The sequence below is a fragment of the Scyliorhinus torazame genome, chromosome 27 (genome assembly GCF_047496885.1).
Source record: "Scyliorhinus torazame isolate Kashiwa2021f chromosome 27, sScyTor2.1, whole genome shotgun sequence".
NCBI lineage: Eukaryota > Metazoa > Chordata > Chondrichthyes > Carcharhiniformes > Scyliorhinidae > Scyliorhinus > Scyliorhinus torazame.
In genome coordinates, this window is record NC_092733.1 from 25,437,893 (window position 1) to 25,464,973 (window position 27,081).

The 27,081-nt window shown below is 51.3% G+C and overlaps 1 protein-coding gene across 3 annotated transcripts in view; it reads right to left on the bottom strand.

Annotated features, from left to right (window-relative positions):
- LOC140403319 (adhesion G protein-coupled receptor E3-like) overlaps positions 1 to 27,081 on the bottom strand; it is a 122,686-nt gene that overhangs the window by 25,562 nt on the left and 70,043 nt on the right. For all 3 annotated transcript variants that reach the window (XM_072491166.1, XM_072491168.1, XM_072491167.1), the window contains 7 exons: positions 21,065 to 21,199; positions 19,340 to 19,517; positions 16,916 to 17,035; positions 12,821 to 12,996; positions 11,031 to 11,201; positions 9,313 to 9,516; positions 6,837 to 7,057 (listed from right to left, as the gene is read on the bottom strand). In XM_072491166.1, the coding sequence (XP_072347267.1) occupies positions 6,837 to 7,057; positions 9,313 to 9,516; positions 11,031 to 11,201; positions 12,821 to 12,996; positions 16,916 to 17,035; positions 19,340 to 19,517; positions 21,065 to 21,199 (1,205 nt within the window). The remainder of the gene's footprint in view (positions 1 to 6,836; positions 7,058 to 9,312; positions 9,517 to 11,030; positions 11,202 to 12,820; positions 12,997 to 16,915; positions 17,036 to 19,339; positions 19,518 to 21,064; positions 21,200 to 27,081) is intronic.

Below are 27,081 nucleotides of genomic sequence, written 5' to 3' on the forward strand. Positions count from 1 at the left end.
ACTTTAAATACATTTCCCCCCCAATTCACACCTGCTTTCTTCCCTCCTATTTCCATTTTCTTTACTATTAATATTAGTTTTTATTTTGCATTTCCACGTAACAGATGTAGGAAATGTAGTTTACAGCCTGATACAAAATGGCTGAGCAAAGAAAGGACACTACTATAGCCTGATGGGAAATGTGGCTAACTGAGAGACTTTAACTTCAGGAATAAGACCCCCCCCCCCCGCCGGGTCGGAGAATCGCCAGGGGCTGGCGTGAATCCCGCCCCCGCCGGTTGCCGAATTCTCCGGCACCGGAGATTCGGTGGGGGCAGGAATCGCGCCGCGCCAGTTGGCGGGCCCCCCCCCCCCCCCCGGCGATTCTCCGGCCCGGATGGGCCGAAGTCCCACTGCTGGAATGCCTGTCTCGCCGACCTGGATTAAACCACCTCTCTTACCGGCGGGACAAGGCGGCGCAGGCGGGCTCCAGGGTCCTGGGGGGGCGATCTGCCCCCGGGGGATGCCCCCACGGTGGCCTGGCCCGTGATCAGGGCCCACCAATCCGCGGGCGGGCCTGTGCCGTGGGGGCACTCTTTTCCTTCCACCTTCGCCATGGTCTCCACCATGGCAGAGGCGGAAGAGACTCTCTCCACAGCGCATGCGTGGGGAAGCCGTGAGCGGCTGCTATCGCTCCCGCGCATGCGCCGCCCGGCAATGTTATTTCCTCGCCAGCAGGCGGGGCACCAAAGGCCTTTCCCGCCAGCTGGCGGGGCGGAAATCAGTCCGGCGTGGGCCTAGCCCCTCAAGGTTAGGGCTCGGCCGCTCAAGATGCGGAGGATTCCGCACCTTTGGGGCGGCGCGATGCCGGATTGATTTGCGCCGTTTTTGGCGCCGGTCGGCGGACATCGCGCCGTTTACGGAGAATTTTGCCCATGGTCAGCAGAATGACTGACTTTAGCATGTAGTTTGCACAACCTGCAACTGGAGGAATTGACCAATGTGATTTCATACAATCCCGGCAGTGCAGGAGGCGGCCATTTGGCCTATCGAGTCTGCACCAGCCCTCTGAAAGAGTGCCCTCCCCAGGCCCACTCCCATGCACTATCTCTGTAACACCACCTGACCTTTGGACACTGAGGGGCACTTTAACATGGCCAATCCACCGAACCTGCACGTGTTTGGACCGTGGGAGGAAACCGGAGCACCCGGAGGAAATTCCCCCCACACACACACACACACGGGGGGAGAACGTGCAAGTTCCACACAGACAGTCACCCAAGGACCGAATCGAACCCTTGTCCCTGGCGCTATGAGGCAGCAGTGCTAACCACTGTGCCACCGTGCCGCCCTTCTACAAATGTTGCCCCAGCCATTTACCACAAATATCCTTAATTTAATGACCAGCCACAAAGAGACAGCAGGTTACTGGACGATGAAGGTCAGTCTACTTGCTCTAAACTAAAGTCTACCTGCGCTAAACTAATATGAAAACAGACCCCTGAGTGCTGTGCTCCTGGGAAGAATTATGACCCCCGAGTGTGTCACGATTCCTTCAACATTCGTGACTCAAGGACCGTGAGTGATCAGTCCTGCCCTGTGAACATGAGCTCAGTGCCAGCGAGATCTGTAGAAGGAGCAAAGACAAAGAGATTTCATCAGCGAAACCTCGAGGAACAACATCGCAGAAGACGACCTCAAGCTCTGAGCTTGGCGAAGTCTGACGCCCTCCTTCCACGGGCAGTCGAGTGGGCAATGGCGCTGCTACAGATCCATTAGATAAACATTAGCAGTTAAAATCTATGCTTGTAAATTTATAGTGATCGACTTTGAGGGGAATAGAAGCATTTACGTGTGTGTTACGTTTAAGAGAATCAGTCTAAGTGTTTTTACATTTTTCCTGACAAAGGCGTCTTTTGACTGAATCATAAAGTTGTGTCTATCATAGAACAACATAGAACATACATCGAGTCTGCACCGACCCACTTAATCCCTCACTTCTGCACTATCCTCGTAACCCAATAACCCCTCCTAACGTTTTTGGACTGTGGTACCCTCAATAACGACGCTTAGAATGTAAACGGTAAAGAAGGCTTTAATAAACTAAGAACTAGGCTTGAGCCGAGACGTGTGCTAACAGGTACGCCGCCCACAAGGCGGCCCCTTATATACGGCTCCCAGATGGGCGGAGCCGGAGGCGGAGTCCCCCAGGGTTCCAAGCCCGGTCTTAAAGGGGACATCACCTTACATGATGACAAGGGTACAGTGTTACAGTAACCGTTCATCACATGGGCACTAAGGGCAATTTAGCATGTCCAATTCACCTAACCTGCACGTCTTTGGACTGCGGGAGGAAACCGGAGCACCCGGAGGAAACCCACGCAGACACGGGGGAGAACGTGCAGACTCCGCACAGACAGTGACCCAAGCCGGGAATCGAACCTGGGACCCTGATGCTGTGAAGCCACAGTGCTAACCATTGTGCTACCGTGCTGCCCTTTAATTGGCTGCAGCCCGGTCAACACAAATATGATGCATTCCAGGATAAATTATTGCTTCTCACTCTTGAAGCAAAGTGTTAACTCCAGTCATGGCACCACATGTACCTCCAAGTCACAATGTTCTGGGTTTAGGCCCCACGCCTGAGGCCTCAGCACAGATCTAGGCCGACACACCCAGTGCAGCGTTGAGGAAGTGCTATACTGTCTTCTGGACGAGAGAGTTTAGAGTGGGGCCCAATCTGTCCACTCAGAAGTACCTCAGTAGATCAGATTGATTCGCCCTGATGCCCTGGCCAACATTTAACCCCCTCGGCCGGCATCACTAAAATAGATTGGTCGTTGTTCCATTGCCGATTGCGAGGGTTTGCTGTGCAAAAACTGGCTGCCGCACTCTCTTCCAATCCAACAGTCAGTACACGTCAAGGTTTGCAAAATGCTCCGGGGCTTCCTGAAGAAGCTGGAGATATGTGGGGCATTCTTCTTCAGCTCTCTGCCCAAGGGGCAAGTCCAACGTGCAGCACCGTAACCTCCACAACAGGTAGGGCAACGAGGCAAGTCCTAAACTTTACCCCAACAGAATGGGGAATCGAACCCTGTGCTGTTAGTCTGATCTATAATGAGTCATCCCGACCCCCGATTCCCAGGATGGTGAGTTGCTATAGCAACATGCACATTGTAATCTGGGAGAGACTCCAATTTGCTTTCCATCACATGACTGATGAGGAATCACTCCCATCTCTTGGTGAGTGCAGGTGAGTGCAGTGACCATCACTAAGGAGAAGTTTCTGGGGAAACTGAAAGGCCTGAAGGTGGATAAGTCCCCTGGACAGGATGGACTACACTCCAGGGTTCGAAAAGAGATAGCTGAGGAGATTGTGGAGGCATTGGTGATGATCTTTCAGGAATCACTGGAGGCAGGAAGGGTCCCAGAGGACTGGAAAGTGGCTAATGTAACACCCCTGTTCAAGAAGGGAGGGAGGCAGAAGATGAGAAATTATAGGCCAATTAGCCTGACTTTGGTCATTGGTAACATTTTAGAGTCCATTATTAAAGATGAGATTGCGAAGCACTTGGAAGTGCAGAGTAAAATAGGACTGAGTCAGCACGGCTTTGTCAAAGGGAGGTCATGTCTGACAAATCTGTTGGAGTTCTTTGAGGAAATAACAAGGAAATTAGACAAAGGAGAACCAGTGGACGTGATTTATTTAGATTTCCAGAAGGCCTTTGGCAATGTTCCGCATAGGAGATTCCTAAATAAGTTAAGAGCCCATGGTGTTAAGGGTAAGATCCATGGATAGAGGATTGGCTGACTGGCAGAAGGCAGAGAGTGGGGATAAAGGGGTCTTTTTCAGGATGGCAGCCGGTGACTCGTGGTGTGCCTCAGGCGTCTGTGCTGGGACCACAACTTTTCACAATATACATAAATGATCTGGAAGAAGGCACTGTTGCTAAGTTTGCAGATGATACAAAGATCTGTCGAGGGACAGGTAGTATTGAGGAAGCAAGGGGGCTGCAGAAGGATTTGGACAAGCTGGGAGAGTGGGCAATGAAGTGGCAGGTGGAATACAATGTGGAAAAGTGTGAGGTTATGCACTTTGGAAGGAGGAATCTAGGCACAGACTATTTTCTAAATGGGGAAATGCTTAGGAAATCAGAAGCACAAAGGGACTTGGGTGTCCTTGTTCACGATTCTCTTAAGGCTAACGTGCAGGTTCAGTCGGCAGTTAAGAAGGCAAATGCAATGTTAGCATTCATGTCAAGAGGGCTAGAATACAAGAGCAGGAATGTACTTCTGAGGCTGTATAAAGCTCTGGTCAGACCCCATTTGGAGTATTGTGAGCAGTTTTGGGCTCCGTATCGAAGGAAGGATGTGCTGGCCTTGGAAAGGGTCCAGAGGAGGTTCACAAGAATGATCCCTGGAATGAACAGCTTGTCGTATGAGGAACGATTGAGGACTCTGGGTCTGTACTCGTTGGAGTTGAGAAGGATGAGGGGGGATCTTATTGAAATTTACAGGATACTGCGGGGCCGGGATAGAGTGGACGTGGAGAGGATGTTTCCACTTGTAGGAAAAACTAGAACCAGAGGACACCATCTTCGACTAAAGGGACAATTCTTTAAAACTGAGATGAGGAGGGGTTTCTTCAGCCAGAGGGTGGTGAATCTGTGGAACTCATTGCCGCAGAAGGCTGTGGAGGCCAAATCACTGAGTGTCTTTAAGACAGAGGTAGATAGGTTCTGAATTAATAAGGGGATCAGGGGTTATGGGGAGAAGGCAGGAGAATGGGGTTGAGAAACACATCAGCCATGATTGAATGGCGGAGCAGACTCGATGGGCCGAGTGGCCCAATTCTGTTCCTATGTCTTATGGTCCCTGTGTTGGGACTTAACGCCACACCTAGGAGACCTTGCCAGGGTCCACACAAACGTGGATCAGTCGTAATGGCACCTGGGGGAGGGGTCTACCAGGCCATGGAGACCCCCGGGTTGTTGGAGACAGGGCAGGATGGCACTCCCTCTGGCAGTGCTACCTGAGCACCCTGGCAGTGCCACCCTGGGTGCGAGGGGTACCGCCAGGGTGCCAAGCTGGCAGTCCTGGGGTGCACAAGTTGGGACTGCCAAGGATTGGGCCTGGGGAGGGGGCATTGACAGGTGGAGGAGTGAAGGGGGGGGGGGTTTCCTGAGGGTCTCCCCAAGGTTGGGGCATTGAGGGGGAGGAGGGGTCAAAAGAGCATGGAAGGGACTGAAAGGGTGCTGGGGGGGGGGGGGGGGGGGGGAGGGGTCACATAGAAATCTCAAGTGCAAATGAAGAGCTCATCTTGCAGTGAATGGAAAGATCTGGGTCAGTTCTCTCTGCTATGTGGTTTCTTCAAAATGAATGTCAAGGCCCTGGCGTGTTCGTAGTTTCAATTAAATCATGCTGCGTGTATGTAGCTGAAGCCAAGGCCTACGTTTGGGCTCTTTGCTGATGTAGAGTAGTGTTTCCCAATAACGAGTTGGGGTCTGGATGGGACAATGAGCAGAACCAGTACAAAGGCAGAAACATTTGGAACAGATCTTTAGCGATAATTTCATAGAAATTTCATAGAATTTACAGTGCAGAAGGAGGCCATTCGGCCCATCGAGTCTGCACCCTTGGAAAGAGCACCCTACCCACGGTCAACACCATCCCCATAACCCAGTAACCCCACCCAACACTAATGGCAATTTTGGACATTAAGGGCAATTGTGCTATCCACAATGCTACCGTGCTGCCCTAACCTGGGAGTCTCCCAGGCACAACCATCGCAAGAAGAAGGGACCCTGGGTTTCGAAGTGATCCACATCGAGTGACTGTCGCCTGGCCAGCCTCATTCACAAAGAGCGGGTAAAACCTAAAGCTCGGCTTTGAGTCTGAGCCACAATTCGCTGAGAGAGATTTGTGAATAAAATTAAACCGCAAACCTGTTTTGTCCTTTGTTCATCTCGCAAATAAGGGCGCTGTGGAAATGTCGGCTCCTGGCTAAATATAACCAAGGCATGATGGGATAGTTGGCCATAAGTGCGGTGTACTCACAAAGCTGCTAACAGGGCAAGAATAGGTTGGAGTAGTACTCACGACTCCGAGGGTCCCGTTTGCTGAGCATTGTAGTGTCACTTCCTTATCTATATCCACTTGTTTCCACACACACAGACACATAAGCACGTATCGATACATTGTCCCTGCAGCTTGAGTGTATCCTGGCATAGTAGGAGTCATGATTTTAAGTTAAATAAGGTATTTTAGGATTTTAAGCTGAGTAAGGTTTTTTTAGGCGCGAAGATTCAGAGTCATGTGTTATCTGTTTACTCCAGTGTAGAAATATCCCAGAACTGTTGTACTTTGGACATTCGTCCTAACCCTTGATTAGGTGCAGTCTCCCCATGTTGCAAGTAAAATAAACTGAGTGTTGATGTTAGCCTGTATTTTATTGTCTGGGTCTTACTTGGAGCCGAGTTTTCGATAGCATCTGTGTTGTTCCTTGTCTCTGAATAAAGCTCGTAGTCTTAAAGTTGAAGTAGATGCTTTATTGTGAGTTTGTTCTCTCTCCAGCGCTTAACGTATGTTACATCTGATCTGCCTGTCTGTTCTGCTCCCAGCTGCCGTTCCTGTGAAGTGGCCACTAACTTCCTGTCTGTCTCTATTTATACCTCTCCCGTGCTCCCTCTAGTGCTTGCTCAGTTGTATTGCATCTACATTGACCCCTTCTATATACACAGATCACTACAGCGTCTGGGTAAAATCTTTGATTAATACACTGGTCGAAGTAGCTGAGATTTTATAGATACAACACGCTTGATTCTGGAGAGTCGAAACTCAGGACCGCGGGTACGTACTGTTTGGATGTTCCGTAACCCTGGCTCTTGACGGAGGCCGAGATCCCCACAATCAGGAGAGGAAGCCCGTAGCCGAATGGAAGCATGTGTCGCTTTCTGAGGCACCCCGCGTTGAAAACCTTCACCACCATGAGGTACAGCTGTATCCCCTCCAGACACATCCAGGTAAACACGGTCAGGAAGAAGTAATGCAGGAACCCGGCGATGATTGCACAGACAACCTGAGAAAAGAACAGCGGCATCAGTTGTGAACGACCCGCGGGTGGGCCCTGCCAATGCCTTCCTGTGAGAGCAGAGGGAGTCGACCATTCGCATGTCAGCAGTGTGCTTGGGTCAGGATGGCTACAACATGGAGCTCATATTAAGGATGTAACTTAGTCCCAAACTCAGAAGACATTGTTCTACAACACTAGTGCTGCATCACCCCTCCTGCATTATTCCTATCACGGGAGGAGGCCATTCAGCCCCTTAATTCTGTTGCACCATTCAATTCAATTATGGCTCATCTGTATCTTGGATCCCTAAGTCTCTGCTCATCTGAGATTTCTGACTCGTCCTTTAGGAGACACTCGTGTCAATCTTTTTCAATTGCCTCATTGAACTCTAACTGCCACCGTTTGGCCTATTCACTTAATCTTTCAATGTCCCTTCGCAACCTCCTGCTTTGATGTTAACTACTCACTCTGCCACGTATCATGTGTCTCTCTATTGCTTCCTCTGAGCTCTTTATGAAGACAGGGAGAAACCCGAGCCTCGGTACAGACACCAAGGGTTGAACCCTCCCCTCTGCTTTAGGGAAACGCGAGTGAGGCAGTTTCCCGGCTTCGCGATCCTGGGCCCGTCGCCTCCTCCCACCCCCACAGAATTTCCGTCTCGATGAGATGTGGGCGGGCAAGTATTTTGCTCGCCGGCTCCCGAAGCGGCGACGGAGGTGGGCAGATGCCGAGGTGGCTAGCTGGGAAGCCCTCAAGGCGCACCTCAGTAACGCACCAAGGCTCCTCAGGCAGCACCTTCCAAACCCACGACCGCTACCATCCAGAAGGACGAGGGCAGCAGACACATGGGAACACCTCCACCTGGAGGTTCCCCTCTAAGCCGCTCGCCACCCCGACTTGGAAATATAGCGGCCGTTCCTTCACCCGCCGCTGGCTCAGAATCCAGGAACTTCCTTCCTAACAGCACTGTGGGTGTACCTACACCACATAGACTGCAGCGGCTCAAGAAGGCAGCTCACCATCACCTTCTCAAAGGACAATTTTCCACATCCTGTGGAAAATTAATTTTAAAACAAATCCCCTGCCTGGTTGTTAGGCTCCCTGTCAGAATGTTCCCGGCTGTCCAGCAGTAAGGTTCACAAACCGACCTACCTGGCGTGGTTCCCACAGACTTACAAATCCCTCCCGCCACGAACAAAATATCACAGCGCATTCGATTCAAATCTCCCCTTGACCTTTACGGCGACCCCTGACATCACAGTACAGAGCGTGGGACCACGGCCGAATGCTTTTCCCACCAAGGGGAAGATGATGTGGGCGGAAATGGATTTCGGTTCCAGGCAGGTGTGGGAGAGGAATTCTCTGCCCCAATAGTCACACTCTTTTTTAAAAAACATAAATTTAGAGTCCTCAATTCCTTTTTTTCCAATTAAGGGGTAATTTAGCGTGGCCAGTCCACCTACCCTGCACATCTCTTGGGTTGTGGGGGCGAGACCCACGTAGACACGGGGAGAATGTGCAAACTCCGCACGGACAGTGACCCGGGGCCGGGATTCGAACCCGGGTCCTTGGATTGTGAGGCAGCAGGGCCCAATAGCCACACTCTGTCAATCCATTGTCCCAACTCAGTCTCCAACCGCGACCAATTCCTCATCCAACTCAATTTTATTCACATTCATTTTTGTTAATAGTCTCGACTGGAACTTTGTCAAATGCCTTCTGCAAGTCTAGATAAGCCACATCCGCCGACTGTCCCCTCTCTACTCCGTTATAAAATTTCAGGTTCGACAGCTCTCTTTTGAGCAAGGTCTAAACAAAAAAAATTTAATTCAAAAAACTAAAGCAATTTTGAATGCAATATGCGTCACTGACTACCTCCAAATCAGAGTTTCCATGACACAATGTCTTCTTCAACGAGGACAGCGACCAGTGATGGTATTGGGTTTGTGGGTCACCACTGATGTATATATAGGATGTTGATATAGGTGCTTTACGGTAAGGCCCCTGTACTACAGGTATGGGGGTAGATCCCTGCCTGCTGGTTCCGCCCAGTAGGCGGAGTATAAATATGTGTGCTCCCCGTACAGCAGCCATTTCGTCAGCTGCTGTAGGAGGCCACACATCTCAGTGTAATAAAGCCTCGATTGCATCCTACTCTCGTCTTTGTGTAATTGATCGCGCATCAGGGTTATTCTGCTGGTGACCTGGTGCTCGCGGACATTGCAACTCAAGCAAGACAGTCATACCGAGCGACGGCTTACCTTGTTACTGGTTTGGGAGATGCCAATGAGGAACAGGAGCTCTGCTAGGAACAGGCACAGGCACAGGTGGGCATGGATGGTGGTCCGGCTGCCCTGAATTCCCCCACACGTCAGGAATGTGACGAACGCAATGAAGAGGCACACGAGTGAGATGCTGATTCCAATGTACGAAATGAGGCTGAGGTTGAACAGATGCCAGGGATCCTGGAGGAGGAGACGGAGAAGGATCATTGGAACTGACGGACAGCTAAGGAACGTTTCCATAGAGAGCTCGAATGCCTTCAAAGAGCTGACACCCTCCAATTTGCCCTACCTATTTTCCGTCTTTCAAATCCAGGCTGGCACGCAGGGCATCCTTCCCACAGCACTCCAAAAGGGAGGAATTGCACGACCTGCGTTTCCGTCTCTGGTTGTGAATCTTCAGCAAGGTGTGAGATACTCTGAGCTCAACCAGTCACCTGGCGAGCGAACGCTTGGTGCAGAGATCAGCTGCTGTAAAGATCTCGGGGACAATTCCCACCTCTGCCAAGCTGGTTCATTTAGGAAGCGAGGTTGTCGCGAGGATACAATGGACCTCGGTGACCCAGTGAAAAAGGGGTCATTTTAAAAAAATTTGCTCCTGGAATGCGGGAGTCGGAGAGGTTGCATTTCCCCGATTCCCATCGCCCCTCGATGGCCACGTCACGAGATTCAGGTCCACGGGGCTTCAATCTCGTTTCAATAAATTTGAACGGGTTTCAATATTATTAACGCCCCCCCCTTGAAAAATAATCGCCCCCTCACCGAATAGTCATACCTCACCAAACGTGATGTCACGTCGGCAAGGTTGACAACAGGTTTGGCCAGGGGTGAGGCATTCAAGGGGATCCCTCTGGGAGGGGGGCGCAGATGTAAGCAAATCACTTGGGGAGGGGGGGGGGGAATGAGGGTAAAGGGTCATGCCCAGGAAGTGCCCTGTGACTGCCAGGTGGGCACAGGTTGGCGCTGCCAGTTCGGCACTGTGAGGTTGGCACAGCGGACGCTAGTGGGAGTCCCGTGGGGGGGGGGGGGGGGTTGATTTGTCCTGGGCTATGGAGAGCAGAAACTGAGAATGTAGGGGGTGAGGGGGGGAATGGAGGGAGTGCTGACTACACCTGCGGTGTTAGGTGAGGTTGCAATGCTGGCGTGGGTGGGAGGGAGGGGAGGGGGGGGTTGCAGATGGGGAGAGCCCCAGGTACCACCGTCATGGGGGCTAGAGGCCATTAGGCAGCAGCGCTGATCGGGGCACCCCAGTCTCTTTGCAGCAGTTTCCGTGTTCTCGGAGGCCCCGCCCCGCCGGAGCGACGGCTTAAACCACGGCCGTTCATTTTTATTTTGTGCGAGAGTCTCTCCAGATTCCACGAGAAAAAATACAGTCGGTCGTACTGGAGAGTTACACGCCAGTTTTTTGTCTGAATCTGACATAGGTACGACTCCCCCTTCCTTGTATGTAAACAGCAGCCTGTAACAGTGCACGAACATGTCCTGGCCAGTAGGTGGCGCATGCAGTTCGTTTCTCAAGTGGCTGTACATTTTACCACCGCCTGCCGTTTCCATACGTCCGCACTTACACTTATCAGCACAAAATGAGCGGTACTGTGGGCAATTTGGGAGTTAAAGTAACAGATTGTATCAGAAACCTTGACGAAGCACAGCCTTTCCCGGGTGAATGGGCAATTGTGTTCTGCTGCGTACCATACCTGGGTTTCATACAGTGCCATTAGCACGGCGAAGCTGGTCAGGTGTGTGCACTTGCAGGTGGTGTGCGTCTCGTTAGCCTTTATCATCGTGCAGCCCTGCCTGGACCAATGGCTCCCAGTTCCCGTGCGGTTCAAGGCAACGCAGACCACTTCCACACGAGGTTTCTTCTCCTGGGTCAAGGAAACAAGAACGTCAGCCATTTCTAGATTTTAGTCTACTCCGCTGTTCATTCGCCTCCCTGAGAGGACGTCCTGCCTCGGCCACGACACAGCCATCTCCGACTCTTTCAATTGTCGGGGTGGAGTCGTCTTGGTGAGATGGGCGGGGCGTGGGGGGCCGGCGGGGGGGGGGTTGCCAATTCTGTCGCTGCGGTTTTTAGCTGGTGTAACCCCAGCGCCCGCTTTGGTAAACCTTCGCCCTGCTGTATATCACTGTGGAACTCAACTAATCGGGATGTGGCTTCAATGGGAAGGGAGGGTGTGCTCCATTCTGAGCAGAGTCAGCTCAGATAAGTGGTGTGGTGAATGTATTCACCATAATGCATAACACCTTAACCATTGTATCCACCTAATGTAACCTATGACCTGGAAGTGGTGATACAAGCTGCTTCCAGGTACTGTACTGTAACCCCGGTGGGCTCCGCCTCTGGCTCCGCCCTCACCAGGGCCACATATAACCCGGCCACCTACGGGTGGCACTCATCTGCACAACCGGCTCTGGCTAAGCAAGTTCACGACTAATAAAGCCTTATGTTCACTCGCTCTCTCGGCTTCTTGGTGAATTGAAGGTATATCAAGTGGGAAAAGTCCCAGGCCTTAAATTATCTGGCTGTTCCCACCTGCGGTCTCGCCAGTGGCTATTCCCCCTCCCTCCCTCCCTCCCTCATTGGGTTGGAAAATCCCCCCCCCCCGATCTCCAAAAGGAAGGATATACTTGCATGAAGGGGTGTGCTAGATTGATTTCTGGAAGGAGGGGTAGAACTGGGATGTATTGACCGTCTTTCGAGAATGAGAAGTGACCTCAAGGAAGCGTGCGGAATGTCAGCTTAGGCATTGAGGGGACGTTGCCCTTCACTGGAGAGTCAGGAGCAGGGGTACGGGGGGGGGGGGGGGAGGGTGCGGGGGTCACAGTCTCAGGATATCGCTTATTGTCACAAGTAGGCTTCAAATGAGGTTACTGTGAAAAGCCCCTAGTCGCCACATTCTGGTGCCTGTTCGGGGAGGCTGGTATGGGAATTGAACCGTGCTGCTGGCCTGCCTTGGTCTGTTTTAAAAGCCAGCGATTTAGCCCAGTGTGCTAAACCAGCCTCAGTTTAGGACTGAGGTGAGGAGAAACCTCTTCACTCGAGAGAGTTGTGGATCTTTGAAATGCGCAACCCTCAAGAGCAGTGGGAGCTCCCTAGAATGTCTATATTCAGGAGAGAAACCACTGGATTCTTGCATACTGAGAGGATACAGTGAAACAGGGCGGGGCAGTGAGGTCAGAGAGCAGCCATTTTGGAACGGAGGAGCAGGCCGTTGAGGTCTCGTGTCCTCCTCCTCCTCGCGTTCTCACAATTGTTCAGAGGACGTCACCCATCACGTCGGGTTCGCACAAGTGAAAACAGAAAGCACTGGAAATCCCGAACGGACAGGGAGCGAGAAAGAGAGAGAAACAGAGGCCGGGATAGGAAGTAGAAAAATATGCTGACAGAATGAAGGAGGTTCAGGTGGAGTATGAATGCCAAGATGGCCGCCTTGGGCTGGATGGCCTCCTTCTGTGCGGCAGCTGGGCGCAATGCCTCACTAACCTTTTTGTTTCGGAATGTGATGTTGAGGGGCTCGGTGAGGGGCTGCTGGCTTTTGTGGGTCGAGGTGACTGTCAGCACGTGCGAGTTCAGCCGCAGGCCCTCCTTCTGCCCACCCAGGGAGCCATTGAGCACAGAGTCCATCTGAGAGAAGGCGATCAGGGCCACTCCAGCCAAACCTGCCAGCGGAAAGTGAACGGTTAACACCCTATCCCAGCCGCACCGGTTTCCATAGCAACAGCTCCCTCCCAGTCTGCTGCTGCCTATTATTGCGACGGGCCTAGTCAAGGCACAACTCCACATACATTCCTTTTGTTCATTGACGGGATTTGGGCGTCGCGGGCTGGACAAGCATCTTCTGCCCATCCCTCATTGTCCTTGAACTGAATGGTTCACGAGGTAATTTCGGAGGGCAGTTAATAATAATAATAATAATAATAATCTTTAGTAGTGTCACAAGTAGGCTTCCATTAACACTGCAACAAAGATACTGTGAAGAGCCCCCAGTCGCCACTTTCCGGCGCCTGTTCGGGTACACTGAGGGAGAATTCAGAATGTCCAATTCACCCAACAAGCACGTCTTTCGGGACGTGTGGGAGGAAACCCACGCAGACACGGGGAGAACGTGCAGGCTCCGCACAGACAGTGACCCAAGCCGGGAATCGAACCTGGGACCCTGGCGCTGTGAGGCAACAGTGCTAACCACTGTGCTACCGTACCGCCTACAGAGGGCCAACCACATTGCTGTGGATCTGGAGTCACCGTGTAGGCCAGACCGGGTGAGGGCTGCAGATTTCCTTCCCTGAAGGACATTCGTGAACTAGATGGTTTGGGCTCTGCACTTACTAAAACTAACTTAGGCCCCTGCTCCTCTGGTTCGACAAAGAACAGCGGGCAGAACAACTCCTCCACGGGTCCCGTTCCATCGCAATCTCTTCCGCTCCAGCTGACGCGGTGTCCGGCTCTTGGGGGTGGGGTCCCCTAATGTACTTCACCAGGTCTTCTTTGGCCAGCTGCATCTTCTTCATTGGGGGGGGGGGGGTCCTTTGTCCTGCCAGCCACAGTCATCTCTCTGTCATGATGCCCGTCTACCTAGCCCTCCGCATCACTTCTTCACTGGTGATGCTGCCTCTCCGTGTGATGCCCAACATTTTACCGAGGCAGCGAGAGGGAAATACGGCCAACTTACCCGGCATGTCTTCTGTTCTCTTCCATGTCTCACTGGCATAGACTGCGAGTGGTACTACCCTAGACATGGCGAGTCGGACAATTCATTAATTTTGGGATTGCTGGGTCAGTGCTGTAGCTGGGCATTCCCGCCTCGGAGTTAGAGGTCATTGGAAGAAACCTGGCTGTGGGGGTTGATACTGAGGGAGTGCTGCACTGTCAGAGGTGATGTTTGGAGTATTATGGAGGTGGCAGGGTTCCCGGCTGGAGCCCAGTGTCGCCTCTCGCCTACACGACCTGTCAGGGATGTAAAGTCTCCCGGGATCAACGGCAGCAGAGGTGGAAGTCCTGCCCGCCAAGAGCTGACAAACGATCAGAGGCCGTAAGCGCTAGTTGCACAGCATCGCCGCTGGGAGGCGGAGGCCACTGCCGGTACGACACCCACCTGAGGCCGAGGATTGTCACGGGAGCATGTGGGTGCCTCTCAGCAGGCCCCTCCCTTCCTGATGCCGGCTCCCTCGATTAAGTACTGAGTGCTGTTGAACGAGGAACACCCCCCACGGGAACCTGCAAACATTCCTGCAAACGTTTGTCATATTCCTCAGATAGAGAATCCTCCGCAATCTTCTGGGTTAATACCAGCAGCAGTGCAATGAGGCCTTTAAGCGGGCTGCGCACAAATTGGTCGCTGCATCGGCTGCACAGAATGGTGGCACAAGGGTTAGCACTGATGCCTCACAACGTCATGGTTTAATTCCGACCTTGGGTCACTGTGCGGAGTTTTACGCGTTCTGCCCGTGTCTGCATGGGTTTCCTCCGGGTGCTCCGGTTTCCCCCCACAGACCAAAGGTGTGTAGGTTAGGTGGATTGGCCACACAAAGTTGCCCCTTATTGTCCAAAGGTGCGCAGATTAAGTGGGGTTACGGGGATGGGGCTGGGGCGTGGGCCTGGGCGGGGTGCTCTTTCAGAGGGTCGGTGTAGACACGAAAATGAAAAATGAAAATGAAAATCGCTTATTGTCACAAGTAGGCTTCAAATGAAGTTACTGTGGAAAGCCCCTAGTCGCCACATTCCGGCGCCTGTTCGGGGAGGCTGGCACGGGAATTGAACTGTGCTGCTGGCCTGCCTTGGTCTGCTTTCAAAGCCAGCTCTTTAGCCCTGTCCTAAACCAGCCGATGGGCCGAATGGCCTCCTCCTGCCCTGTCGGGATTCTGTGATTCATTCCTTACTTTACAACAATGACCACTCATCAAAAAAGCACTTCCCTGTTGACAAAGCATTAAATAGGGATTTTTCCTCTCTTCCTATTTCATAGTTCCTCATCAAAGGTGAGCAAGGCAGTTCTCCCGAGAAGCTGGAGTCGATATTGCTCCCTCAACCAACATCACAAAACACCAACTTAATGAGTCATTCAACTCAATACTTGACAGCTGGATCCTCTCGTGCGCAAGTTGTCGACCACACTTACCCCAACTGGACTGAATTTCAAAACCAACTGATGACACGATATGTCTGAGAGTTAACCACGCAAGTGACAAATTTCGGATTAAGCTGCACAACTTTGCAACATTTGATTAAAATCAGGTTAGCTATTGGTGCGTGTAAATAAAATGGAAACTTTAAACCGCTCCGTTCCGAGAAGGCCCTCATATCAGCCAGTTACATCTGGAAGTTAACGCGGACGATTTGGGGAAGGTTCGGACATGGGGGGGAGGAGGCCTTTGTGGTGTTGAATTTGGCTTGAATCCATTGTTATCGAAGGCATTGCGTCAAATACAGAGATGAACGAAGAATTGGCCCAATTCTGCAATGGTTGCTGTCACTGAAATTCAATTAATTAATTAGAAATATGGAATTGAAAGCTAGTCTCAGTTATGGTGGCCTTGGCAGCTATCATCGATTGCTGTAAAAACCATCTAGTTCACTAAGCTCCTTTAGGGAAGGAAATCTGCCGTCCTTACCCGGTCTGGCCTACAGGTGACTCCAGACCCCCAGTGATGTGGTTGACTCTTAACTTCCCACTGAAATGGCCGAGCGAGACGCCGTTCAAGGATAATTAGAGATGGGCGGAAAATAGTGGCCAGCCGGCGACACCCACATCCCTTGAAATAATTTTTAAAAACCAAATCACCGTCATCTTGCTTACAAACTGAACGGTGTGACCTTACCACAAGTCAGGAGTGTGATGGAATACTCTCCACTTGCCTGGATGAGCGCAGCCCCAACAACACTCAAGAAGCTCAACACCATCTAGGACAAAGCAGCCCCGCTTGATTGCTCCCCCTTCCACAAACATTCACTCCCTCCACCACCAACGTGTGCGCCATCTACCAGATGCTCTGCAGTAACTCGCCAAGGTTCCTTAGGCAGCGCCTTCCAAACCCACAACCGCTGCCATCCAGAAGGACAAGAGCAGCAGATGCCTGGGAACCCCACCACCTGGAGGTTCCCCCTGCAAGTCACTCATCACCCCGACTTGGGAATATATCGGCCGTTCCTTCACTGTCGCTGGGTCAAAATCCTGGATTCCCTCTCTAACAGCACTGTGGGTGTACCTACACCCCGGGGGCTGCAGCGGTTCAAGAAGGTGGCTCACCACCACCTTCTCAAGGGCAACTGGGGATGGGCTATGCATGCTGGTCTAGCCCGCAAAGCCCACATCCCGTACATGAATAAAAAAATAAACCCACATGGGCCTCAGGGGGAGGATTTGTATGGATTCGCCAGGCAGGTCACCCATCGGGTGGAACGCTGGCAATGCATTCTGACCAATATTGAACTGCATTGGAGGGTGAAGTGATCATGCATCTGCCATTCTACCCATGGCGGGAAAATCCTGCCAGTCGATGAGTGCCTTTGGCTAAAAATATCCCTGGCACATCGCAGCCACAGTGGCAAGTATGTGAAATGAGGAACCAAAGCAAGGATTACCGGAATCTTCTGTGTCAGCGACCGCCCGCCAGTGAATGTCCAGCTGGTTCCCCTTCGCTGACAGCGATGCTGTCTCCACACCTGACATGTTGTGACCTCGGATCACCTCCATCTGAACCTCTATCAAAACAAAGACAAAAATCAGGTTGCCAACTGCCATTGGATGTATTCCTGGACGTTACATCACATGACTTCCCCTCAGGCTCCAACCATTAGTCGGCCGACACACCCATCCTCGTGACGCACGGCCTTCCCACGCCAATCGGAAATCAGGAAGACTCGCCACCCGATTGGATGATGCCGGACTATCAGCCAGACGGCCTTTACTTCCCACCTCTCATTTTCAACTTTTCCAAGTCTGGTAAAGTGAAATGACAAAGACAAATGACAACGAAAATAATAAAGGGCGGGATTTTCCGTTCCCTCCGTGTTTCTCGGCGGTGCTTGTCAGTGGGATTTCCCAAAGAAACTGCCCCATGCCACCGGGAATCCCATTGGCAGGGGGCACGGTGCTGGCGGGAACAGAGGGCGGGATTCTCCGATCCCGCGGCAGAGTGTCCACCGCCGTCGTAAACGCCGTCGCATTTCACGGGCGGCTCCCACGTCTAATTCTGGCCCCTACAGAGGGCCAGCACGGCGCTAGAGCGGTTCGCGCCGCTCCAGCTGCAGATCCCGGTGCGAACTTGGTGCCGCGGGATCCGCGCATGCGCAGTTGCGCCAGTTCAAGGACACGCGCAGTGGCCTCCTTCAACGCGCCGGCCCCGACGCAACATGGTGCAGGGCTACAGGGGCCGGCGCGTAGGAAAGGAGGCCCCCAGCCACAGAGGCTGGCCCGCCGATCGGTGAGTCCCGATTGCCAGGCCACATCAGAGCCCCCCCCCCCCCGGGGTCAGACACCCCCTCCCCCCCCCCCAACAGGCCGCCACCCGACCCTTACACGCCGAGGTCCCGCCGGCCCAGAGCAGGTTAGTACGGCGCCGGCGGGACTCGGCTCCATTCCTCCGGCCGCTCGGCCCATCCGGGCCGGAGAATCGGTGGGCCGGCGTCGGGGCGGCGTGGCCCGTTCGCGGGGATTCTCCGGAAGGCGTGGGGATGGGGGAATCCCGCCCAGCAAATCCCAACGGTCGGAGAATTTCAGCCAAACGTTTTCGCTGCCCCATGACGTTCTTCTCTACAGGATTGCACACAGCAATGCCCTGGAGATTGATCTTCAATTTTTGGAGATTCCAGTCTAATCCTGGAGTGCTGGGAACTTTGGCAAAGGAAGTGGGGATGGGGGGCGGTCAATGTCTGTCACACACATAGAGCTTGCTCCGAAAAAAAAATTCCTCTTTGTGCGACAGAATGTTTGACCGATTGTCTTCACCCAAACGGGTCGACTATTGGGAAAACTGGAACAGCGCGAGACCACATAGCCCCTCGAACCTGTTCCATCATTCAATACGACCATGGCGGATCCCTACTTCAACTCCATTTAACCGCTGTGGACCTGTTACCCTTAATACCCTTGCCTAACAAAAATATGATCGAATGTCAGGGGTGTGAAATTTTCAATTGAAGCCCTCTCCCTTTGTGGGTAAACGTCCTCCCGCCCCCCCACCCCCCCTGCCAAAGCAAGATTCCACGGCCTATTTGGAATAAGAGCGCCAGTGTCCTGGCCAACATTCAACCCTCTGTCAACATCACTAACACAGACCATTGGTTTACTATCAATCTGCTGATTGTGGGAGCTTGCTGTGAGCAAATTGGGCGTCGCTCTTCCTTCATTACAAGTGACTACACTTCAGAAATTTGTCACTGGCTGTAAAGCGCTTTGAGGAGTCTGAAGGCCTTGATACCCTATCCAGTTCTTTTTCAAATCTTCAAACCTTTAGGCTTTTAAAACCCATTTTCCACAACAACTAATGACTGTTCTTTGGTCGAACTCATGTAAAAATCCTTCTCTTTGAGGTAAAAATCCTTCTCTTTGAGGTAAAAATCCTTCTCTTTGAGGTAAAAATCCTCCTCTTCGAGGTAAAAATCCTTCTCTTCGAGGTAAAAATCCTCCTCTTTGAGGTAAAAATCCTCCTCTTCGAGGTAAAAATCCTTCTCTTTGAGGTAAAAATCTTCCTCTTTGAGGTAAAAATCCTCCTCTTTGAGGTAAAAATCCTTCTCTTTGAGGTAAAAATCTTCCCCTTTGAGGTAAAAATCTTCCTCTTTGAGGTAAAAATCCTCCTCTTTGAGGTAAATATCCTTCTCTTTGAGGTAAAAATCTTCCTCTTTGAGGTAAAAATCTTCCTCTATGAGTCTTTTTAGGAAAACAAAATGGGGCAAATTCGGAATCCTGTTCTGATGAAACATTATCTCTGTTCCTCTGTGCTGCCTGACCTGCACATTTCCAGCATATTTTGCCTCTTTTCCTGCTCAATTTATGCGGCACATTACCTATGCTGCCGAAGGATATGTTCTTCTTCTCCTGGTCACTGAGCGTGTATGCCACGGCCATCACTGACTTCTCCATGGTCTGCAGAGACATGTCCAGTGCTCGCTGCCGATCCTGCGCTCCCATGTTATCCATCAGGGAATGGTTTCTCAGAAGTTGATTTGTTATCGATGTGAGATTCTGTGGGATTCAAACAGTCCCATCAGTGCGGCAACAACCTACTTACCGAACGACAACAAGCTCAGATCCCGCATTCCCACTCCAAATTAAAATTAACCCGCTTGCTGGTATGCGTGTATATGTAAAGGAGGGCGGCACTGTGTTGGGCGAATCGAAACATGGAATTCCGACAGTGGGGAAGGAGGCCATTCAGCCCATCGGGTCTGCACCGACTATCTGAAAGAGCACTTTACCGAGACCCACTCCCCTGCCCTATCCCCGAGAGAGATGTGCGAGGCAGGTGTTTTGCGCCGAGGGTGGTGATTGCCTGGAACGCGCTGCCAGGGGACGTTGTGGAAGCAGGTACATTATCGGCGTTCAAAAGGTATCTTGACAAACACATGGATAGGATGGGTATAGAGCGATACAGCACAAGAAAGTGCTGAGGGTTTTAGCAAAGGTTGGTATCATGACCGGTACAGGCATGGTGGGCCGAAGGGCCTGTTCCTGTGCTGTATTGTTCTTTGTAACCCCACAGAACCTGCACATCTTTGGACACCAAGGGGCAACTTTTTATCATCCAGTTAACCTGCACATCTTTGGATTATGGGAGGAAACCAGAGCAGCCGGAGGAAACCCACTGAGACACGGGGCGAAAGTGCAAAGTGTCTGCGTGGGTTTCCTCCAAGTACTCCAGTTTCCTCCCACAGTCCAAAGATTTACGGGGTAGGGGGCAGTATGGTGGTGTAGTGGGCTAGCCCTGCTGCCTCACGGCGCCGAGGTCCTGGGTTCGATCCCGGCCCTGGGTCACTGTCCCTGTGGAGTTTGCACATTCTCCCCGTGTTTGCGTGGGTTTCGCCCCTGATGCGCAATCAATTACTCTCAAGACAAAGTGATTCATAACTGAAGGTTTTAATCTGCTAGAACTCTTCCCCAGCAGCTTCGATACAGAAAGTGAAGGCTGCTGGGGCGGCACCGGTTCTTATACTCCGCCTCTCAGGGCGGAGCTATGTACATCAGCCAATGGTAGACTCCTGGGTCTAACCACCTCTCAGGTACCGCAATACCTGGTACTACCACAGCCCCCACAAGAACATAAGAACTAGGAGCAGGAGTAGGCCATCTGACCCCTCGAGCCTGCTCCACCATTCAATGAGATCATGGCTGATCTTTTGTGGACTCAGCTCCACTTTCCGGCCTGAACACCATAACCCTTAATCCCTTTAATAAGACAACCCAAAGATGTGCAGGCTAGGTGGATTGACCACGCTAAATTGCCCTTCGTGTCCAGGGATTTGTAGGTTAGGTTATGGGGTTGCAGTGATAGGGCAGGGTGGACATGGGTGGAGTGCTCATTTGAAGGTCGGTGCAGACTCGATGGGCCGAATGGCCTCCTTCTGCATTGTAGTAATTCTAAGTGAAGGGCAATTGGCAAAAAGAGCTGCATTGCAACGGGGGTGGAGGGGTGGGGGGGGTTCTCAAATGAGAGTTTGGTGTTTCAGCCAAGCACAGGTATAATTTTTAAGTAACATTCCAATTTTGTTCAATCTCCTCTCCGTGCTGCTTACCATCAGATACTGCTCAGGGTCAAAATCCTCTTCACTGTGTAACTTCTCACACACACTGTACTCGTGGAGGACACCAATAACCAAGCAATATGGGTTGCCTGCCTCGTGTCCGGGGTCAGGAGTTGAATTAGTTTCCTGGCAAGAGGGGGAGAGGGAGGGAGAGAGAAAGAGAGGGGGAGAGAGTGGAGAGAAATGCGGGAGAGAGGGAGACAGGGGGAGAGAGAGAGGGAGAGGGGGGAAGAGACAATGAGAGGGAGAGAGGGGAGAGAGAAAGAGAGAGAGGAGAGAGAGAGAGGTGAGAGGGAGGGAGAGAGAAAGAGAGGGGGAGGGAGAGAGAGGGGGGGGGAAGAGACAATGAGAGGGAGAGAGGGGCGAGAGAGAGAAAGAGAGAGAGGAGAGAGAGGAGAGAGAGAGAGGTGAGAGGGAGGGAGAGAGAAAGAGAGGGGGAGAGAGCGGAGAGCGATGGGAGAGAGAGGGGGGAGAGAGAGAGGGAGCGAGAATGAGAGGGAGAGAGGGAAGAGAAAGCGAGATAGAGAGAGCGAGAGAGATGAGAAAGAGGGGAGAGAGAGAAAAGAGAGAGGAGAGAGAGAATGGAGTGAGTGGGAGAGGTGGAGAGAGGGGAGAGAGAGGGGAGAGAGGGAAAGGAGGGGATGGAGGAGAGAGAGAGGAGAGAGGGAGTGAAAATGAGAGAGAGAGAGGGGGAGAGAAAGGAGAGGGGGAGAGAGAGATGGAGTGATAGCGAGAGAGGTAAGAGAGAGGAGAGAGAGATGGAGAGACAGAGAGAGAGAGAGGGAAAGAGAACAGAGAGAGACAGCGAGAGAGACGGAGAGACAGCGAGAGAGGGGGAGAGAGGGAGAGGGAGAGAGAGAGAGCAGAGAGAGAGGGAGAGGGAGGGGCAGAGTGAGAGTCAGTCAAATCCGTGCATGTTAGTATATTAGAAAATACGGAGGCAGAACATCCAGGTGCACTCACCATTAATGCCCCATGTATTCCTCAGGAACAGTGCTATTGCCATAAGCTTAGATGCCATCCAACTCTTAGCATGTCGGCATGTTATTGAGTTACTTCACCACAACCCCCCCACCTACCACCACGGTGGGTTTTCTGGTGGTGGAGGCGGTGAGATATGGGACGCACTATTCCTTCGGCCACTGCCAGCCGATGGCAGGATACCTCCACCATCGGAAAACCTGGGGGCGGGTGGAAGGGAAAATCCTGGCATGCTCTCTGACACAGCATAGGGTGAGATAGGAATTAGATTTTGCTTGGAGTGTCTGCGTGGGTTTCCTCCGGGTGCTGTAGTTTCCTCCCACAGCCCGAAGCTGTGCAGGTTAGGTGAGGTTATGAGGATAGGGCGGGGGTGACGGCCTGGGTAGGGCGCTCTTTCAGAGGGCCGGTGCAGGCTCGATGGGCTGAATGGCCTCCTTCTGCACTGCAGGAATTCTATGAATTTCACCAGTAAAACTGGGAAACAAGAATACTTCTAAACTGTGTTGTTTCCTCTATGAGGTGCCTGTTTCCACCCCATTTTAAATATTTTTAGATCTGGTAATTCAAAAAAAATGCTAGATATGTTTGATATTTTAATAGCCCGAACAATTTTCCGGGATTGCACATGACAGCATCTTGGAGATTGATCTTCAATTCCTGGATACTCCAGGGCAGGGATAGCAACCCCGTGGAAAAGAAAAATTGCAAGTTGTTGCACAAAGGTTATGGAAAGAATTCAGTGAAAAATGTCTCCTTTGGTTCCCGGTTAAACTAATTACCAAATAACTAGTCTTGCCTGTGTGCATAACAGACGGGAAAGCTGCCTCTATAAGAAGAAGACCTTGCAGAGAACGCACATTTCGTATAAATGTTAAATCGTCCCCCACTTTCCCAGTCGCTCTTTGTTGACAACACTTCCGTTATCATCTCCCAACACACAAGAGCATTGCTACTGGAGATTTATTTCACTTTACCCTTGGGATAGGAGTTGGATTGGCAAAGCAACATTTTGTGCCCCCTAACTCAGTCACTTAGCATTGGACTGGAGTCACTAGTAGACCAGACCGGGTAGGCATGGCAGGATCCCATGAGTGCACCAGTCGGGCTTTCACCGCCAACAATAATGGAAGCAATATTTAACACGGTAGCATTGTGGATAGCACAATTGCTTCACAGCTCCAGGGTCCCAGGTTCGATTCCGGCTTGGGTCACTGTCTGTGCGGAGTCTGCACATCCTCCCCGTGTGTGCGTGGGTTTCCTCCGGGTGCTCCGGTTTCCTCCCACAGTCCAAAGATGTGCAGGTTAGGTGGATTGGCCATGCTAAATTGCCCTTAGTGTCCAAAATTGCCCATCGTGTTGGGTGGGGTTACTGGGTTATGGGGATAGGGTGGAGGTGTGGACCTTGGGCAGGTTGCTCCTTCCAAGAGCCGGTGCAGACTCGATGGGCCGAATGGCCTCCTTTTGCACTGTAAATTCTATGAAATCTATGAAACATTGGGCCACTTTCACTTCCTTCAATTGGCACATTTCTGACTTGTTTCTCCATCGTTCTCTCACATAGAAACATAGAAAGAATAGGAGCAGGAGGAGGCCATTCGGCCCTTCGAGCCTGCTCCGCCATTCATTATGATCATGGCTGATCATCCAACTCAATAATGTCATCCCACCTCCCCTCCCCCACATTCTTCGATCCATTTAGCCCCAAGAGCTATATCTAACCGCTTCTTAAAATAGACAATGTTTTGGCCTCACCTGCTTTCTGTGGGAGCGGGTGCCTCAGGCTCACCACTCTTTGATGAAGAAATGTCTCCTCATCTCTGTCCTAAATGGTCTACCCCGTATCCTCAGACTGTGACCCCTGGATCTGGACACCCCCGCCATCGGGAGCATCTACCCTGTCCAGTCCAGTTCGAAGTTCAGAGGTTTCTATGAGATCCCCCCTCATTCTTCTGAACTCCCATCAATACAATCCCAACCGGCTCAACCTCTCCTCATACGTCAGTCCCGCCATCCCAGGAAACAGTCTGGTAAACCTTCGCTGTGCTCCCTCGAGAGCAAGAACATCCTCGCTCGGATAAGTTGACCAAAGCTGCACACAATACTCCAGGTGTGGCCTCACCAAGGCCCTGTATAATTGCAGCAATACATCCCTGCTCCCGTACTCAAATCCTCTCGCAATGATGGCCAAGATACCATTTGCCGTCTTTACCGCCTGCTGCACCTGCACGCTTACCTCCAGCAACTGATGTACAAGGACACCCAGGTCTCATAGAACATAGAACAGTACAGCACAGTCCAGGCCCTTCAGCCCACGATGTTGTGCCGACCATTTATCCTAATCTAAGATCAACCTAACCTACACCCCTTCAATTTACTGCTGTCCATGTGCCTGTCCAAGAGTCGCTTAAATGTCCCAAATGACTCTGACTCCACCACCTCTGCTGGCAGTGCATTCCACACACCCACCACTCTCTGTGTAAAGAACCGACCTCTGACATCTCCCCTATACCTTCCTCCAATCACCTTAAAATTATGTCCCCTCCTGACAGCCATTTCCACCCTGGGGAAAAGTCTCTCGCTATCCACTCTATCCATGCCTCTCATCACCTTGTCCACCTCTATCAAGTCACCTCTCTGTGTTCTTCGCTCCAGTCTGATTACACATTGACCTCTCCTAATTTATGGTGTTATGCCAGTCTGGGCAAGTGCCCAGTCAATTCCAGCCCCACATGCCCCAGAGCCACAACATAAGTGAATTAACCAATAATTCTTATAAAAATACCCAAAGTCTTTGGCTCTTGGTTGATTAGCATTCATAATAATCTTTATAATAATCTTTATTGTCACAAGTAGGCTTACATTAATACTGCAATGAAGTTACTGTGAAAATCCCCTAGTCGCCACATTCCAGCGCCTGTTCGGGTACACAGAGGGAGAACTCAGAATGTCCAAATTACCTAACAGCACGTCTTTCGGGACTTGTGGGAGGAAACCGGAGCACCCGGAGGCAACCCACGCAGACCCGGGGAGAACGTGCAGACTCCACACAGACAGTGATCCAAGCCGGGAATCGAACCTGAGACCCTGGAGCTGTGAAGCAACAGTGCTACCCACTGTGCTACCGTGCCGCCCCTAATACAATCACAGGTTTGTAAATGTAAACACAATTACACATATTTGTGTTTACAACAAGAACTATCATGAAATAAGCAGTAAATACAATTGGTTAATGACAAGCCAATACCTAATATCCACTTTAACTTGCTCCCACTCTCTATACACAAGACAGACAAACACAGAAAGGTGGAAAGGGGTAAGAATCATAAGTGGGGGGGAAGAAAGAATTTTTGTTCCAGATGATGGTTTTAACACACTTTTCTTCGCAGCAAGCCTGCAGATTAGACTCCATTGTTTATAAATACAGTACTCGCAACTTTCCTGGTGAGTCTCCTTGCTTCACATCAAATTTTTCTTTCAGTTGGAGGTTTCTTTCTGGGGAAGGTGGGACCTCTACAGACAGGATGGTCTACATCTGAACCTGAGGGGCACAAATATCCTGGGGGGGAGATTTGTTAGTGCTCTTTGGGGGGGTTTAAACTAATGCAGCAGGGGCATGGGAACCTGGATTGTAGTTTTAGGGTAAGGGAGAATGAGAGTATAGAGGTCAGGAGCACAGATTTGACGTCGCAGGAGGGGGCCAGTGTTCAGGTAGGTGGTTTGAAGTGTGTCTACTTCAATGCCAGGAGTATACGAAACAAGGTAGGGGAACTGGCAGCATGGGTTGGTACCTGGGACTTCGATGTTGTGGCCATTTCGGAGACATGGATAGAGCAGGGACAGGAATGGATGTTGCAGGTTCCGGGGTTTAGGTGTTTTAGTAAGCTCAGAGAAGGAGGCAAAAGAGGGGGAGGTGTGGCGCTGCTAGTCAAGAGCAGTATTACTGTGGCGGAGAGGATGCTAGATGGGGACTCTTCTTCCGAGGTAGTATGGGCTGAAGTTAGAAACAGGAAAGGAGAGGTCACCCTGTTGGGAGTTTTTTATAGGCCTCCTAATAGTTCTAGGGATGTAGAGGAAAGGATGGCGAAGATGATTCTGGATATGAGCGAAAGTAACAGGGTAGTTATTATGGGAGGCTTTAACTTTCCAAATATTGACTGGAAAAGATATAGTTCGAGCACAATAGATGGGTCGTTTTTTGTACAGTGTGTGCAGGAGGGTTTCCTGAAACAATATGTTGACAGGCCAACAAGAGGCGAGGCCACGTTGGATTTGGTTTTGGGTAATGAACCAGGCCAGGTGTTGGATTTGGAGGTAGGTGAGCACTTTGGGGACAGTGACCACAATTCGGTGACGTTTACGTTAAGGATGGAAAGGGATAAGTATACACCACAGGGCAAGAGTTATAGCTGGGGGAAGGGCAATTATGATGCCATTAGACGTGACTTGGGGGGGATAAGGTGGAGAAGTAGGCTGCAAGTGTTGGGCACACTGGATAAGTGGGGCTTGTTCAAGGATCAGCTACTGCGTGTTCTTGATAAATATGTACCGGTCAGACAGGGAGGAAGGCGTCGAGCGAGGGAACCGTGGTTTACCAAGGAAGTGGAATCTCTTGTTAAGAGGAAGAAGGAGGCCTATGTGAAGATGAAGTGTGAAGTTTCGGTTGGGGCGATGGATAGTTACAAGGTAGCGAGGAAGGATCTAAAGAGAGAGCTAAGACGAGCAAGGAGGGGACATGAGAAGTATTTGGCAGGAAGGATCAAGGAAAACCCAAAAGCTTTCTATAGGTATGTCAGGAATAAGCGAATGACTCGGGAAAGAGTAGGACCAGTCAAGGACAGGGATGGGAAATTGTGTGTGGAGTCTGAAGAGATAGGCGAGATACTAAATGAATATTTTTCGTCAGTATTCACTCAGGAAAAAGATAATGTTGTGGAGGAGAATACTGAGCCCCAGGCTAATAGAATAGATGGCATTGAGGTACGTAGGGAAGAGGTGTTGGCAATTCTGGACAGGCTGAAAATAGATAA